General features: G+C 42.6%; 1 protein-coding gene across 1 annotated transcript in view; it reads right to left on the bottom strand.

Annotated features, from left to right (window-relative positions):
• The window catches only part of LOC106004637 (renalase-like), a 111,009-nt gene extending 95,495 nt beyond the window's left edge, over positions 1-15,514 (bottom strand). The window contains 5 exon segments of the mRNA XM_045087081.1: positions 4,493-4,651; positions 10,529-10,671; positions 11,306-11,411; positions 12,623-12,958; positions 15,448-15,514. Of these exon segments, the coding sequence (XP_044943016.1) occupies positions 4,493-4,651; positions 10,529-10,671; positions 11,306-11,411; positions 12,623-12,958; positions 15,448-15,514 (811 nt within the window).
• Positions 15,515-17,109: the final 1,595 nt, after the last annotated feature.

The raw sequence follows: 17,109 nt of genomic DNA, 5'->3' as shown, positions 1-17,109 counted from the left end.
CTGAGCCACCCAGGCACTTTTTAAAATAGAAGCAAAGTAAGCATTTCCTTTAGATTCAGTCAAACAGATAATATTTTGTCGGAGGGCAAACTTCTCTACAATGAATTAGAGTGCATGTCCTTCATCTGAAATTATCGACTTTAAGGCTTCCAGGTTGCTGCTGCTCTTTTGGTGGTTGTATTCTAGAATTTTAAGAGCAATTCCATGTTCTTCCCATTTCCTTCTGTTAGCCTCTAGTCAGGTACACGCGTGACCCTTCCATTATTACAGTGTGCCTTCTTGAGAGCTCCTGCAGCTTCGTTCCAGATTTTCTATCACATATCAACCAGAGATTCAAGAATTTACCAAGATGAGTAATTCAGGGAATACCAACTCTCTCGTCCCCACCCTCCAGTCTAGGAAAGAGATGCTCAGTGGTGTGTTTCTAAAAGTGGGGATGACCCCAGCCTCACCCCGCAGGCAGTCAGAAGGAAGTAAAGTGTCTTTCTGTTGCAGGATTATCAGGTGTGTCAAGGGGGTGGATCCCTGAAAATGGAAAGGCAGGGGCTGGATGTGAAATGTCTAAAAGGGAGGAGTTTCGGGGGGTTCCTGTCAGGGTAGAGGCCTGGCTCCCACTCGCGTGCTCTGCCCGGGAGGCAACTTGCAGCAGAATTCACAAGGAGCATGTGTCTAGGCCTGCAGGGCAGTGGAAAGGCTTCTGAGTAAGTGCATGGCTGTCCCCTGAGACGTCCATGAGTCCTGCCAGGCTGAGCAATGTCCGAGGACTGGGCTGGGCCCAAGCCAACAGACCAGAGGAGCACCAATAAAGCTGGCAACTTTGTGCACTTGGGAGCCATGGCCTCCACCCCCAGTTCCCTGGCACTATGAAAGCCTGGAATTCCCATGTGACCCCAAAGGGAAAGGAAGATACCCTAATGAGGACAAGGGAGGGTTTTTTACCAGGTAGGTAGAGAGAGTAATTTGTAAACTTAGAGCGACGAAGAAACAGACATTCCTTGCATCTCAGTGTTGTAGACTCTAAGGCGAAGGGACCACACAGTGTTCTGGATCCAAATATGCCACTGTTTTGCACAAGAGCAAAGTAATGTTCCCCGCTGTATCTTTACTGATACAGGGGATTTTTCTGGTTGTCTTAATCCCCAACACCAAGCATTCCACCCCTTAAACAGATGCCTAGACCTTTTCCCTAGTGGTAAAGAAGTCACAAACATTAAAAAGTCACCAAGAGTATTAATAAAAGCAAGGTGCTTACTATGTGTCCAATGCCCTGACAAGGTCTGTACTCAGAGTATCTCACGGAGTCTTCAATATGCTCCCATGTGTCGATTATGTGATTTGTCCTCATTTTGTACGCAAACTCAGAGAGGTTGAGTAACTTTCCCCAGATCACCCAGACTGTAAGCGGCATGGTTGGGTTACAAGCTCTGGCTCCCTCTGTCAGTGCCCTGAACTGTCCTCTGTGGAGGAGCCAATGCCAGGAGCTACATGAGTGTAAGGACGTGGTGCTGGAGAAATCTCCAAGGTGCTTCCCCTGAAGAGCAGAGCTTCAGAGAAGCCCAGGGAACTCTTTGATGGGGGGGCTGGGTCCTGAAGGAGGGAGACAGAGCCCATGTGCGAGTATGGCAGGCAAAGGGAGCTTTAGGAAGAAATGCACGAAGAAAGTATGGTTCATTCCAGGAGCCCGGAGCAGACTGGAATTCCTGAAGGGAGGAGACCCACTCTACGGCTGTCCCTGCCTCCCCCTCAGCTTCCTCTTAGTGACCCTTCCAATGGGCTGCATGTGAACCTTTTGCTTTCATTCATTTGCCTCTTGAAGTAATGTTTGGCAGCTTGAGGCCTTTGGTCTAAAACTAGTAGTGTTTCGTGGGTTCAATGCAGGGATGGACTCACATGTCCCCCCCCCACCAGGTCTATCTGACCATGTTTCTGCTCAGATAAACACAGTGCAGTCATGTGGTGGGAGCAGTGGGGAGTGGGGTACTCCCTGACATGCCGGTACCTGACCTGGTTTATGTGTTCATTCCTTCCTGTCTCAAGAAAACAAATTACCCTCCTGGTGTTAAGGATGTGAGAGAATGTACCAAACCAATAAGGACACAAATCCATCAGAAGACTTTAATGCATGCGTTCCTTCCATCTAGGAGTGTGGGAGGCAGCATGGCACAGGGAGCGGAACCTTCCAGGCTTTTCATGTCTGACAGTCACCACATCCCACCTGCTTTATTTTACACTGTTAACCCCACAATCTCTCCACTTCCTCTGCCACACTCATAACAGGAGGAGGCGAGAACTCTAGCAGGAAGTCCGGTATGTGGATTCAGACCCAGATGCCCTATGACAGCCCAATGAAGAGTTGTATTTAAATGTATCAGAAACATGGGGGCGCCTGGGTGGATTAATCTGTTAACTGTCTGACTCCTGCTTTTGGCCTGCGTCATGATCTCAGGGTCCTGGAACAGAGTGCCATGTTGGGCTCCCTACTTAGCAGGGAGTCTGTTGAGAATTCTCTCTCTCCTTCTCCCTCCCCCCCCTCTCTAAAATAAATAAATCTTTTAAAATAAATAAGTAAATAAATGTCTAGGAAACACGAAATCAAGACCATAATGATATGGGAAAGGTGCCTCCTTTTCCTCAGCCACACTTTCTCCTGCATGGTCCCCACTAAATCATGTAATCTTGTAGAAGGCGGATCACATCTGAAATTACTCATCTCTAAAGTCAGGGTGGCAGAAGCAATGAGCCTCAAGGTCCCTTCCGGTCCTGAAACCCTCAAGGCTCACCCTTTTATCCCAGCACCCAAACGGGGAACCAAGCCAGAACCAGTAGACTCCAAGGTCATCTGACCACAAGGAGCTTATAATCAAGTTGAGGAATAAAACAGATGTTTATTCCTTCAGCGCCAAGAATGGAAATAATCATAATAATAATGTCTTAGGATCATGGGAGATAATCCTGTGATATTAATAAATAGAGGGCAGCACAGTTATAGAACCAAAAGGCAAATCACGAATTATAAGAGATTGTCTACGTGGGCCATAAGGATTCCCTGTTCTCCCTGAAATAATGTAATAAATGTAACAAGTAATTGACATACACACACAAAAATAGTAGCTCCATGTCTTCTGTAAAAAGCAAAGTAAGGAGAGAGCAGTGCATAGGGGAAAACCCAGACCACGTGTAATCAACAGGGAAGTCTCTCACGGGAGCGATGGTATTTGCATTGATCCAAAAGGGCAGACATGATTTAAAAGGGGGACAGGGTGAGAAGGAAATGCAAAGAAAGCAAAGGCTCGGGGCTGCTCACAGTTGGTAGGAAAGCATCACTGACTAGCACTTCTGAGCACGTTACTCAGTTATTGTGGGTCTAAGGTGATTTCCCTGTGACACTGTGGGGTTTCATGAATTACAGTCGCGGTTTTACGTATATTCTGTTTTTTGTTTGTTTGTTTGTTTGTTTATTCATTCCATATATTCTGTTTTGCTCTCTTCTTCAGAGTCCACTCTGGTTTAAAAATTCTGAGGGGAACTGCACTACATAAAGCGTCCACGAGGTGGCAGCACGTGGCTTCGTAGATGGACATCTTCAGCAGGGGAACTATGACACAACCGGGTAATAATCACACAAGCACTATTTAAGGCTGTCAGGAAAACTCAGAGAGAAGAGTGAATAGTCCATACTGAGCTTTAGAACTTGAGATTTAGAACTTAAAGGGAAACCAGATGTTTTTGATTCCTGAGTTTTAGGGGCACCTGGGTGGCTTAGTCTTTTGAGCACTGGACTCTTGATCTCAGCTCAGGTCAGGATCTTAGTGTCGGGAGAGGGAGCCCTGCTCTGGCTCCCCATATAGTGGGCTTATTTGCATGGGGTCCAATTCTGATTTGAGCTTATAAAACCCAAAGAAACTTACCCTCCGTCAAGTGTACCAAGTCAATCATTCATAAACATTTTCTTTTTTTTTTTTTTTTAAGATTTCATGTATTTATTTGAGAGAGAAAGGGAGAGAGAGAGCACAAGCAGAGGGAGCATCAGGCAGAGGGAGAAGCAGACTTCCCGCTGGGCAGGCAGCCCAATGAGGGGCTCAATCCCAGGACCCTGGGATCATGACCAGAGCCAGAGGCAGATGCTTAACCAGCTGAGCCACCCAGGTGCCCAATGTGATCAATTCTTGTATCATAAAAACCTTCTTATCTCCAGGATGGACACAAAGAGACTGGTCTTCCTTTGGCCAAACAACTGCATGTTCATAAAACATATTTACGTCTTAAAAGCAAGGGCGGTAAGAACAATGTTCAACCTTTAACCAGTTAAAAAAAATTCCATGGATTTAAGTTTAACCTTGACTAACATCACAGACAAGGCCATAGCATCAGTTTCTAAAACACGGAAATCAATAGAATCCACAATGTGCTGTTTGCTGAGAGAGTTACGCTAAGCTCACACCCCATGAGAGGAACCCCACTCCGTGAGGTGGACAGCCAGGCCGGGACTCACAGTTTGCGATGTCACCTTGGAGCTGCAGAATCTGCGGAACTGGCATTGTGAGGACAATGATATCAAACTGTTCGGGGGGACCTGTTTCCTTGGAGACTTCCCACTTGTCATTCCGCAGGTTGACCTGAGTCACACGGTGTCTGAAGCAGACATCAGCACCTGTTCCAAAAGCAAGGTCATGTTCACATCCTCAGGGTTTCCAGTATGAACAGGCAGAGAGAAAGGAGTTACAGACTGGATCCATTCAGGGGAACTGAACAGTGAAGGCACCCTTCTCGGGGCTCACTTCCCCATTAGGTCGGAATTCCTCTCCTTCCCTCTTAAGCCTGAAAAAGGTGTCTGTGAATGAGATCCAAGCTCTCGTTAGTGGATCAATTTACCTTTATTAAGAATTGGAATGAGGGGACACCTGGGTGGCTCAGTGGGTTAAAGCCTCTACCTTAGGCTCAGGTCATGATCCCAGGGTCCTGGGATCAAGCCCCACATCAGGCTCTCCACATGGCGGGGGTCTTCCTCCCCCTCTCTCTCTGCCTGCCTCTCTGCCTACTTGTGATTTCTGTCAAATAAATAAAATCTTTAAAAAAAAAGAATTGGAATGAAGAGAAAATACGGTTGAGAATGTCCTCTCATCGCATTTTTCTTTTTCATCACCAAGGTATTTTGATAATTACCTGAGTAGTTATTTGACTAATATTTTCTTCCCTATTAACCTATGAGCCCCCAGGGAAGGAACCATATCTGCTCTGTGTCTGTGAAGACCGTATCCCATACACAGTAGAGTACTCACCACATAGTGGGATTTCATAAGTACCTGCTGAAGAGAATGAATCAGGAACCATAAACCGAAAGACAAGAAAACATCCCTGGATCGTTAAGTGTCCTTGAGGCCAAGCACTTACCTCACATCGCAATTGCCAGAAAACTTGGATTTGTTTTTACAAATCTACTTGTATGCTGTCTCAGGAATGGAAAAGCAAGAAATGAAGAAAGAACAAGACACAAAAGCACGTTGGAAGATCTCGTTCATCATTTCCAGGGGACACCACAGCATCCCAGCCACCCAACATCCAGCTTATGTCCGCCTGGCCCTGAAGCTTCCTTCCTGCAGCGACTCCATCTTCCTCCCCTAGAAGGTCCCTCCGCCATTGTTCTGACATTGATTCAGAATATCTGTCTGTGTCTGGTATGTCTTATCCATCCAAAACCACTCATTTCCTCCATTTCACGTCTCTAGACCTCAGATGCTTTCACTGTCCCTGGAATCCTGCGGCAACACTGTGAACATTCAGAGTTTTTAAATCAAATGCAAATATATTAGAAGGAACAAGGTGCTAACTAGGCCCAGGGGTTTGTCTCTTTGAGGCAATTAGCTTCGTTCTGTTCATACACTGGAGCAAGGGCTAGTAAACAGCCTCCAACCTGCCTGCTTGCCCGGAGGCCCCTTCAACTCCCACCTGCCAGCTCCAGGCCGGCCTGAACCTTTCCCCTTCACTTGTTTCTATTTATTTAGGGTGCCGTGGGAAAGAGTGGTGCACGGTTATGGGCGATGGTGAGCAGGCGTGCGTGTTTCAGGGAACTTAAGTCCACGGACCTAGAAATTCTCCATACCCAGCCGGATGTCCTGGACATGCGTCCCAAGGGTCCCAAAGTATTCTGCAAGGTGTATGTCCGTGGTTCTCTTAAGTGTGGACCCCAGGCGGGCAACACCAGCGGCACCTTGGATCCTGGTACAAAGGTACGTTCTGAGACCTAAGCCAGACCTACTGGACCAGCATCTCTGCTGCTCAGGCTGCTGTTCTCTAAAGTTGTTCTGCACAATATTGGTTTTAGAGATTTGAACGCATTCGAAAGCATATGTGATTAGTCGTATCCCACACAGATAATCTCCTGGAAGTCTGGTCCAATCAAAACCATGCTGGTTCATCCAATAGACTGTGGGGTTATAAATTTTATTGATTCCAAACTGTAGAATAGTTTTGGAATGACTTAACAATTTGATCTTATGCAAGGTCAACTTCATTAAGGAGACTATTTTTTTAAACCAAAATGTAGCAAAAGGTTGCTATGTACCTGGCCTACTACTTGCTTGGGTTGACAATGAATGTGTTCTATCCCATAGTCCTCATGGTAACACTTTGCAGGGGGGACTGTAATTACTCTAATTTTTTCCAATGAAAGAACCAGGGTATAGATTTTTAAACTTTCCTATTATTACATAGCTAGGAAAGGGTTAGTTATTTCCAGGTCAATACGATTCCAGAAACTCTCTCACTTATGTTGTGGAAACATGAAAACACTCTTGTGGATCATGTAGTGGAGAGAGAACTTCCCAGAAGTTCAAAGGATGTTTAAAAAGATACAATTACAGAATTTAAAATAGTATAATAAGGTTTATAAATTCTGTAACAACAGATCTGGGTAAACAGGAAAAAGACTCTTGAGGTATTTCGAAGATAATATTAAAATAAATCATTTATATGCACTCAAATTATATAGATCTTGAACTTGATTATGTAAAAATTCGTTTTTTAATAAAGGAGAAAGTAGGTCACAAAACGAACTTATGGTTGATGTCTACAGTGACATTTTCCTGTGATTTTTCTGTATCTTCCAAACTTTCAACCAACCATGTAATCTTTTTAAAAAATTGCCTTTTGAAGTAAATAGTATTTTACATAGGGATAAAAAGCTCTATAAAACCATTGTCTCAAGAGGTTGTACAAATGGAAAATATAAACAGGTTTTTACTAAGAATTGGTTAAATTAAAACTGATAACCACCTAATATATATATTAAATGTATTTCATAACTATATTCAATATATTTAATATATACTCCAATGTACATGCATACATATATATAGAAATAGATATAGAAATCTATATATCATGATACCTACCTGCCATGTACATGGTAGGTTAAACTCTATGTGAGCCACAAATAATTAAATATGACCTCTTTTCCCAAGAGCTTCCAAAGCAAAACTGGAAGATAAAATATATATTCTCCCAAACACCTACCAAGAGAAGGATGTAGGTGCTGTGTATTCAAGGACTGTTCCTCTGCTGGAAGAACATCAGATGTAAGAGGGCAAGGAGTTTGGTTCTTGTGTCCTTAGCACCTAACACAGCATCTGACATACAGGAAGTACACTGAAGGGATAAGCGTTCACTGAAGGGATGTGTGCGTGCATGGATGGATGGATAGGACATATAATACAGCTGGTAAGTACTTGAGGATTTCAGTAAATAGGCACATCCAAATTGGGTCAAATCATAATGGAAATGAGATTTTTAAAAGTTAAATGGTGGCAAGAGATGAAGCTGATGGTGACATTCTACAAAATATCCAATGCTATCACATTCTGTAAGGGTTAATTTTATGCACTAGCTTGACTGGGTCATGGATTTCCCCGAAGATATTTGGTCAAATATATTCTGGCTCTGTCTTTGACAATGATTTTGGATGAGATTAACATTTAAATTGGTAGAATGAGTAAGGTAGATTACCCTCCCTACTTAATGCCCATGGCTCTTATCCAGTCATTGGCACGTGTGAAACAAAAAAACTGACCCTCCCCAAAAGGAAAGAATTATTCCTGACCAACAGCCTTCAAACTGGGACAAGGGGTTGTTGGGGGTTTTTCTACCCCTTGTATTGGGATTTGCCAATTCATCCTGCAGATCTTGACACCTACCAACCTCCCTAATCACGAGCCAATTCTTTATTATAAACTGTATATATACAGATATATCCTATTATATATTTGTATATATAATACATATAAATACATATTATATATTACATAATCAAATAATATATAAAATATATTATATTAATTATATATTATATATTTTATATATTATATGATCATATTATATACACTATAATATATTAAATATTATATATAATTATATTTATATGAGTTTATATATTTATATATATTTATATAAATACACACACACGCACACACATACACACACTTCCTATTATATCTAGCACCTGTTAGCTCTGTTTCTCTGGAAAATCCCAAGTAATATACCATCATTGCCTGAATTCTCGATGGAGAAGCTATCTAACCAGAATGACATCTACTATTTCCCCATGCTGTATGTATATCGAATCTAACTGACTCCTCTATTGCCTGCTATCAGGGATTCTTGGGGTTCTCAAAAAGTAAAACTTGATGAAGAAAATCAAAATAGTAATTATTCTTGAAATAGTTTATGGAACAAAACGTCTTAGCACCTTTCATCAGTGATCTTGAATTGGGCACCTTACTTAATTATGATTCATCAAGAAACTTACTTCTGTTTAAAGAAAATAGTTAGGGGTGCCTGGGTGGCTTAGTGGGTTAAGCCTCTGCCTTCGGTTCAGGTCATGGTCTCAGAGTCCTGGAATTGAGTCCCGCATCGGGCTCTCTGCTCGGCTGGGATCCTGCTTCCCACCCCACCCCCCCTGCCTGCCTCTCTGCCTACTTACAATGTCTCTCTATCAAATAAATAAATAAATAAATAAATAAATAAATAAATAAATGGAATCCTTAAAAACAACAAGAACAACAAAATGTTGGACTCCTGGGGGGCTCAGTCAGTGAAGCATCTGCTTTCTGCTCAGGTCATGTTCCCAGGGCCTGAGATCGAGTTCTGGGTTGGGCACCCTGCTCAGCTAGGAATCTGTTTCTCCTGCCTGCTGCCTCATGCACATGCGTGTTCTCTCTTTCTCTCTCTCTCTCTCTCTCACAAAAATAAATAAAATCTTTAAAAAATTAAAGGATTAAAAAAAACAAATCGTTTATCATCCAAGATCATTTATCAACTTTTCTAAAAAAGGTCATTTTCAAAACATTCATAAAATACGTAAAGAATAAATGAAAATCCTACTTGAAAAGGGACAAAGTCATAAATAAGAAATTCAAGAAAAAAGGTGGAAAGAGCTCACTAAAAACACAAAGATGCATGAACTCAGTCATAATTATGTAAGTACAAATCAGAACACAAAAAGACACCAGCTTTAACCTGCCCCACTAGCAAAAATTTAAAATTTTTAGTTATAAAATACCTAGATGCGCAGAGAGAGAAATTTTCATTCATTGCTTTTTCAAATTTTTTAAAAAGATTTATTTACTTATTTTAGAGAGAGAGAACACGAGTGGGAGGGGTAAAGGGAGAGGGAGAGAATCTCAAGCAGACTCCCCACTGAGCTCAGAGTGGGGCTCCATCTCACCACTCTGAGATCATGACCTGAGCCAAAACCAAGAATCAGATGCTTAACTGACTGAGCCACCCAGGTGCCTCCTCATTACCACTGATGAGATATTCTTTCAGAGGAGCAGATGGAACCACCTAGTTTAATTAAAAATTCACAATACCATTTGACACAGCAACTGTGCTGTTAGAAACTGGTTCTACAGATATACCTAAAGAAGTGTGACACAGTTAAACAATGCAGCAATAGCGGTATTAGCGAAAACCAAAACAACCCCTCATCCCACCAACAACCTAAATATTTTCCAGAAAGCTAATCCTGACATAAGCAATGAATTTATTTATTCATAAAGAAATCATATAACACTGAACAGGCATTGAGAAAAATGAAGCATACTGAATTTGTTGTTATGAAAATAGACCTAAGATATGATTCAGTTGATGATAATGTATTAGGATTTTCCAGAGAAACAGAACCAATAGGAGGCAGACAGATAGATAATGGGGGGGGACTGATTTATTACAAGTAGCCCAAACAAGGTGTTGGTTTATGAAAAATAATCCCATTGGTATACTTAAAAATAATAAATATAAACACACATGAATAAATAAATAGAGGCAGCCATGTAAATCAATACACAGATCCATAAAGTTTTTTCTAGAAGCATACATTGAAAACTATTATTAGGGATAAAAGAAAATCAGCTATTGGTAAAGAGAAGAACATCTATTTTATAACTTTCTTTATAGTATTAATATTTAATTATGTTTACAATGTTTATCTTTAAATGCCAATAGTAAAATGAAGCAGAGAAACTCCTATCCCCACCTGATTCTTTCAAGTAGTGCTTAATGATTGAATAAACTCCTTAAGGTGCCTCAAAGTTACAGTCTCCTTCTTTCATCACCACCCCTTCAATAGGAGACTTCAGAGGCTTCAAAATGCCAAGAGCTAACAGGTCATCATAAAAACTGAAATAAATCAATATATATGATATAATTAAATACCACTATCAGTTAGCTTAAAAATACTGTATTCTCTTCCAAGAATTCTTAGAGAGTATCACTCTACATAAGTGCATGTTTTACATTAAGAAAACAATTCAAGGGGCACCTGGCTGGCTCAGTCAATAGAGCAGAGGACTCTTGGTCTTGGGGTGGTGAGTTCAAGTCCCATGTGGGGTACAGAGTTTCCTTAAAAAATCAGTAAACCATCATCCAGGTGAAGAACAGAAACGTTCTGCGAATCTATAAATCTTGCTGACATTAGCTGAAGGCCTATTTTCTTGTATATCTCAAAATTACAGACAGTGAACATAGAAAGGTATGCAGTTCCCCCAGGACTAATTGTCCTCTTTGCCAACATAGCACAGTAATTCATATTTAAATCGAGCCCTGGATGTAGCTTCTCTTCCAGTCTCCAGGATCACCCTTGGGAGGCATGGACTCTGGCTTTCCCACTTAACTCAGGCTAATGCCATCAACGATGTTATTGTAGTATCTTCACTATATCACAAGGGGCAAGGTGTCACTCTGTTAATAATGGATGATTTCTATCTTTTTACATCCTATGGGCATGAAGATTGATTCCTGCCAACTAACTCACCTTTGGTGTTGCTTGGCATAGTGAGGCGTGCAGGTGATGTACTGGGCACCCAAGTCAACCCTGCTCTGTGGATTATAAGGGCTCCTGGCTGTCGTCATTCTTCCCCCTTGTATTCATTCACAAGAAACATCTTAGTGCATCAGAATGACCCTTTTGCAATGAACACCTCAATTATGCACCCCAGAGTGGGCCAAAGAGATTAGGGCTGTATTAAAAGAGGACTTTGTTGTGCTTTTCTGTTTTAGTTTTGGGCTTTGTCCTCTACCATCGTTAGGACAACCTGGTCACTGCGAGGTATTTTTAAAGAGGACACAGCGGTGTTCAGCGCTGTGCCTGGCCCCTGGAGTCACACATTTAAACAACAGGGATGGGTGCGTGGAGAACATCCAACGAAAAAACGCATGACATGTCAGAATAATCACTGGGAGCATGTTTTCACTCCCCCAAACGGGTTTCATGAGAAAAAAAGGAGTCTGTCAACTAGATCTTGGTAGTCCTAGTCCAAGGGCACTTTGGGATCCTCGACATGTGCAGATGGCCTGGAAGGCATGGCCAGGCCTAGATGAAAACCAAAACAACAACAAAAACCACGCACTGGCCAAGGAGGTAGGCCCAAGCTGTGCAAACTGCCAGAGCTCCTGGGCTGCCCTCAGGGTGGCACACCTCCCTCTCTTCCTCCCTGACCCCGCGCGAGACTCCTCCCCCTCTTGATCCCTGGACCTGTGCTCCTCCAGCCAGGGCTCCTCCCGCTCTTCCCGGACCCTGACCAAGGTTCCCTCTCCCTGCTCCCCTACCCCCCGCCACGCCCACTTCTCCAGCCCGGGCTCCTCCTGCTCATCCCGGACTCTGGACCCTGACCTAGGCTCCCTCTCTCCCTATCCCCCCTTTCCTCCTACCCTAGTCTCCTTCCTCCTCCCTCACCCGCGCGGGGATCCTCCCGTCTCCCGCCCTAAACCCCCCACTCCTCATCCCGAGTGTCCTCCCTCCTCATTCTCCTGACCCAGCTTGGGGATCTTCCTACTTCCCCTAGTGGCCCCCTTCCTCCCACCCAGGGCTCCTCCCGGTCCTCCCTCCCCGCCCCGCGGGGCTCCTCCCACTCCCTCGCTCCCCGCCCTGCGCGGGGGTCATCGCCTACTCCGCCCCTCTCGGGCGTCCCTGGGGAGCTGGAGGCTCCGGTCACGTGACCGGGCGTGCACCGCGCACATTGCCGCAGGGAGGTGGCGGCCGCGGTGACCGGATCGTCCCACAGCCTTCCCAGGGTGGGCCGCCAGCAGGCGCCGCCTTCCTCTCCCCGGTTTCGACCACCCCACGACCCACCTGAGTCCCCAGCTTCATCCCACACCATGAGGTGCATTGGACGAGGCGCCTCCTTCCCGAGCAGCACTGCGCACAGGCTTCCCGTCAGCCCGGCGCCCACGATCAGCACCCGCGCCACGGCGGGGAGTCTCGGGGCGAGGCCGCACGCAGCTGTCGGGCTCCGCGCTACAGGCCCGCCCAGCCTCGCCCGCGCGCAGTGCCGCCCGCCGGCCTCTAGGGGGCAGACGGGAGTCGAGCGGGCCGCTGGGAGGGGCGGGCCACGCCCGGGTGCTCCTGAGCCTCGCGGAGGGGGCAGGGATGCAGGATGGAGCGTGACAGCACCGACCCAGGCCGCCGCTGCGGGAGTGACCGCACAGTCCCGCAGTGCGGAGGGAGGGACCCGGAAGGCCGCTGCTCACCTCCTCCGGAAGCACGTGTGAGTGCAGGAGCTGTCCTTTTCAGGTTGGCCCAGGGCTCTGTGGCTGCCCTGTGGAACCCTGAGCCTGTTTCTCCATCTGTCAAAGGGGGACCCTAACGTCTGCGTGTCAGATTGGTGACCGTTCACCAGAAAACTTGAGCTCACTCGGCTCTTCGGTCCATATTTTAGAACACATTCCACGTGCTCTGAGGTATATAAAGATGAGCAAGTCAAGGACACATGACCTGTTGGTTTCCCTTCAACATTGTCCTGGAAATTCTCAGTGAAACAACAAAAAGCAATGAGAACTATGAACCATTAAAAAAATAAAGAATTCAGTTACCCTAGATTGTAGATAAATTATTAACTGGAAAACTAGAGAAACTGGATAGCTATGAGAAGTGCTAAGAAAGTTGACAGTGGTAGCCAGATAATGAAAACATTTACAAATTAAAGGTTTTACTTTATGCCCCCTTATGAAGAAATTACCATACATCAAATTGGTGGTGGACCAATAGTACATATATCTGATAAAAGAAAATATAGATGAAATATAGAAGAATTACAGCCTGTAAAAAGACACAAGAATAAAGGATAGAACTGAACAGAAAAACATTAAAAACATAGTTATTTACAACTTGTGTGTTGCAAAATGCACAGGACAAAATATAAATAGCAAACCGGAGTAGAGTTTGATAATATATCAAAAATCCTAAAACTCTGTCCTTTGAATGAAACATACCAGGTCTAGACATTTATCTGGGGGAAATAATATATAGCTGTACATTAAGATATACATAAAAATGTGTTTACCTCAATGTTATTAGAAACACTGATGTCTAGGGGCACCTGGGTGGCTCAGTTGGTTAAGCGACTGCCTTCGGCTCAGGTCATGATCCCGGAGTCCGGGAATCGAGTCCTGCATCGCGCTCTTCTCCCGCTGACCTCTCTCCTGGCATGCTCTCTCTCTCAAATAAATAAATAAAATATTGAAGAAAAAAAAAGAATCATTGACGTCTATAACCAACGAACCTACTAAGAAAATAGGGCTTTAAATATTTAAGGACATACAGAAAATTACTCATTCTATAATGTTGAAAAACTGGCTACAAAACTAGTAAAATCCCAGAGTTTTACAAACACACAGAGACAAGTATGACTGCAGTATTAGAGAAATTCGAGAGGAAACAGATGTATCTACATTTTTCTATTAATTTCAAGGTTTTATAAAAGCCATATGAATCTATTAATTTATTTGTTATAAATAAAATAGAGCTGCTATTCTAGGCAGAAGAAGTTAATCAATCCCTGCTTTAAAGAGATTTCACAACCACATGCTAAAGACCTCAGAACTGTCTGGAAAGGAGGTTTGAGGTAATCTAGTTCAACCACGCTCTGCCACCAGCATTTTACATAATGTAAATATAGACACTAAGTTAAAGTGAATTTGCCCAAATTTATGTAGTATTTCAAGGATTAGACCAGGGCAGGTCCTCCTGGATTGTTTTGAGTCTGTTCTCAAACAGCTCCTGCTTCCTCGTTTCTTGTACAATCAGGCCTAAAACCTCATGGTCATCTTCCATAGTTTCTCTTTTGTCACTGTTATTTATTGGTCCTCTGTCCTTTTGACCTTTTCTCCTCTGTTTCTTATATTCAATCCCATGCAATTCTACACCAGAAAACTCAAGCTTTACTTTTTTCCTTTTTCTTTCTTTGTCTCTTTCTTCTTCTTTTTTTTTTTTTTGTTTTGTTTTGTTTTGTTTTTTTTTTTTTTTACTCCGGGCTCAGTTTTACGACCCTGAGATTGTGTCCTGAGCTGAAATCAAGAGTGGGACACTTAACAGACCTAGCTGCAGAGCTGCCCCAAGCAGTCATTACTTCTTAACTGGATTACTATAATGACTTTTTATTATTATAATGACTATTATTTCATTATTATTATAATGACTTTCTCCCCTTTCCTAATCTATGTTCTCCCCTGAGCTTCTGGGTCAGTCACTACCATTCTCAGAAAACTTGCAGTAGCACTCAGTTTCATACAGAACCAAGTTCAACTGCTTGGCATAAAAACTGTTCAGTGATAATTCCCCACCCTATCTTTATATCTTAACCTTGGTAATCTTCGTATGTCCTGTGCTATAGCTAAATGGAATTATTTTATGTTCCCCCCAAATTTTCCACATATCTGTGAAAGCGGTAAGCCTTGTTTATGTAGTTCTTGAGTACAGAGCACACTTTCTTTGACTTGTATTTCTTGTATTGTTCATTTGCATGAATTCTTCACTCTTTTCCTTTTCTGATGTGATCAATAATATGTTCTTTAAAAAGTATGTAGAATTGGAGATGGTTATGAGCACTGAATGGAGGTGGCTATCATGGCTGTGATTTCTCATTAGTCTTTAAGGACTAGTATAACCACCCACCTAACCCCCATCCCCAATCTCCAGAATGGGTTCCATCAGCCCAGAGCTATAACTGTAGGGTTGTAGGTCCATGGTTGGCTACTGGTACTAGTGCATCTTTCTGGGACATTTGAGAATGACTAGACAACTAAAGAAAGTAGGATTGCAAAATAGCTAGGACGGGCTTCTGTATTTACTCTTCCTAGCCACCTTGACCTTTTCTCTTCTTTCCTGTTCCTGATCTTTGCAAGGCTGGCTCTTTCTGTTCATTTAAGTCCCACTTAGAAGTCACCTAAAGGAAGCCTTCTCTAACTATTTGACTTAAAAGAACCACCCTGTGACTTTATACCCCCAACCTGTTTCATTTTCTTCATGTTACCTAATCACTTTTAGAAGTTATCTTACTTTCTTGCCTACTTATTTGTTGTTTACTTAATAGAGTTTAAGAGGATAGAAACATTGTCATAGTCAATGTGGTATCCCTAGCAACTAGAATAAGTCACAATTCTCAGACACCGAGCTCAGTAACTCTGCCTAGAAGGTATGCAAGCCATTCAAGAATTATGCTTAAACTAAGATAGGCTGAATGGTAATTCAGTGGGTCAGTTTCAGTATTGAGAATACTTTCTCAGAGAGTGCTTTTTTATGGTATAATAGGACTGTAATAATATAAAAATATCATGCCAGTCAGCAAAGGTTGTCTGCTTATGTGAGGCACAGCTCTGTCTGTTCTTACTAACCGTGTTATTGATAACTTTGATAACCATTAATGGCAAATCAGTTTTTGATGGCATAAAATCAAGGTGAATAGCCTCATAGGGTTACTTTAAGATCAGGAATTTAAGAGATTTCAATAGAAGTCACTGAAACAAATTTAACAACAACAAAAAAATGGAGGAGGTTATTTGAAGTCTTACCTTTGTATCTAGAAAACAATTTTACAGAATCAAGGAAAGAGAGCTTAGAATTTTACTGGGCTTAGGTGTCTGGGTGCCTCAGTTGGTTAAATGAGGGCTTTGAGTTCAAGCCCCATGTGTAGCCTACTTAAGGAAAAAAAATCGTACTTGGCCTTAAGTTTATTTTGAGTTAACAGTATAATAGAGATGTTAAGACAAAAAACTAAATATAAACCTAAGCTATGATAAATGGATTAGTGTGCAGAACAAGGAAGGTGATAGTCCCACACTATTTACACTGCTCAGAACACATTTAGAATACCAGGTTCATTCCTGGACCCAAGATTTCAAAAGGATCATTGAGAAATGGGGCCATTCCAAGGAAAAGTGTCCAGGATGATAAGCGGACTTGAAATTATCGTGCTTGAATAGGTAAGAGGGATAAAGTTTGCTAGATTGCTAGCCTGAAGAAAACGTCACGAAAACATGAAAACCATCTTCAAACATGTAATAGATCTTCAGAAAGAAAAATAATTGGATACATCAGTATACTAAAATCAGTTGATGAAAATTATAAGAAACTAGATTTTGGCTTAAAGATATTTAAGGAATAATATAGATATTTATTATCTGTATTATATATTAAATATCTATGTTATTTATTGAGAATATAGATATTCTCAAAAAAGAAACTTAAGGAATAATTTTAAGTAGGTGCATCTAAAAATGGAACACATTTCCTCATGAAGTAGCTCTCCAATGGGGACACCTTCGGAATGTGGATGGGCACAA

The sequence above is a fragment of the Mustela putorius genome, unplaced genomic scaffold (genome assembly GCF_011764305.1).
Source record: "Mustela putorius furo isolate JIRA1106 unplaced genomic scaffold, ASM1176430v1.1 tig00001033_pilon_pilon_pilon, whole genome shotgun sequence".
Lineage (NCBI taxonomy): Eukaryota > Metazoa > Chordata > Mammalia > Carnivora > Mustelidae > Mustela > Mustela putorius.
This window is presented reverse-complemented; position numbering and strand designations above follow the sequence as displayed.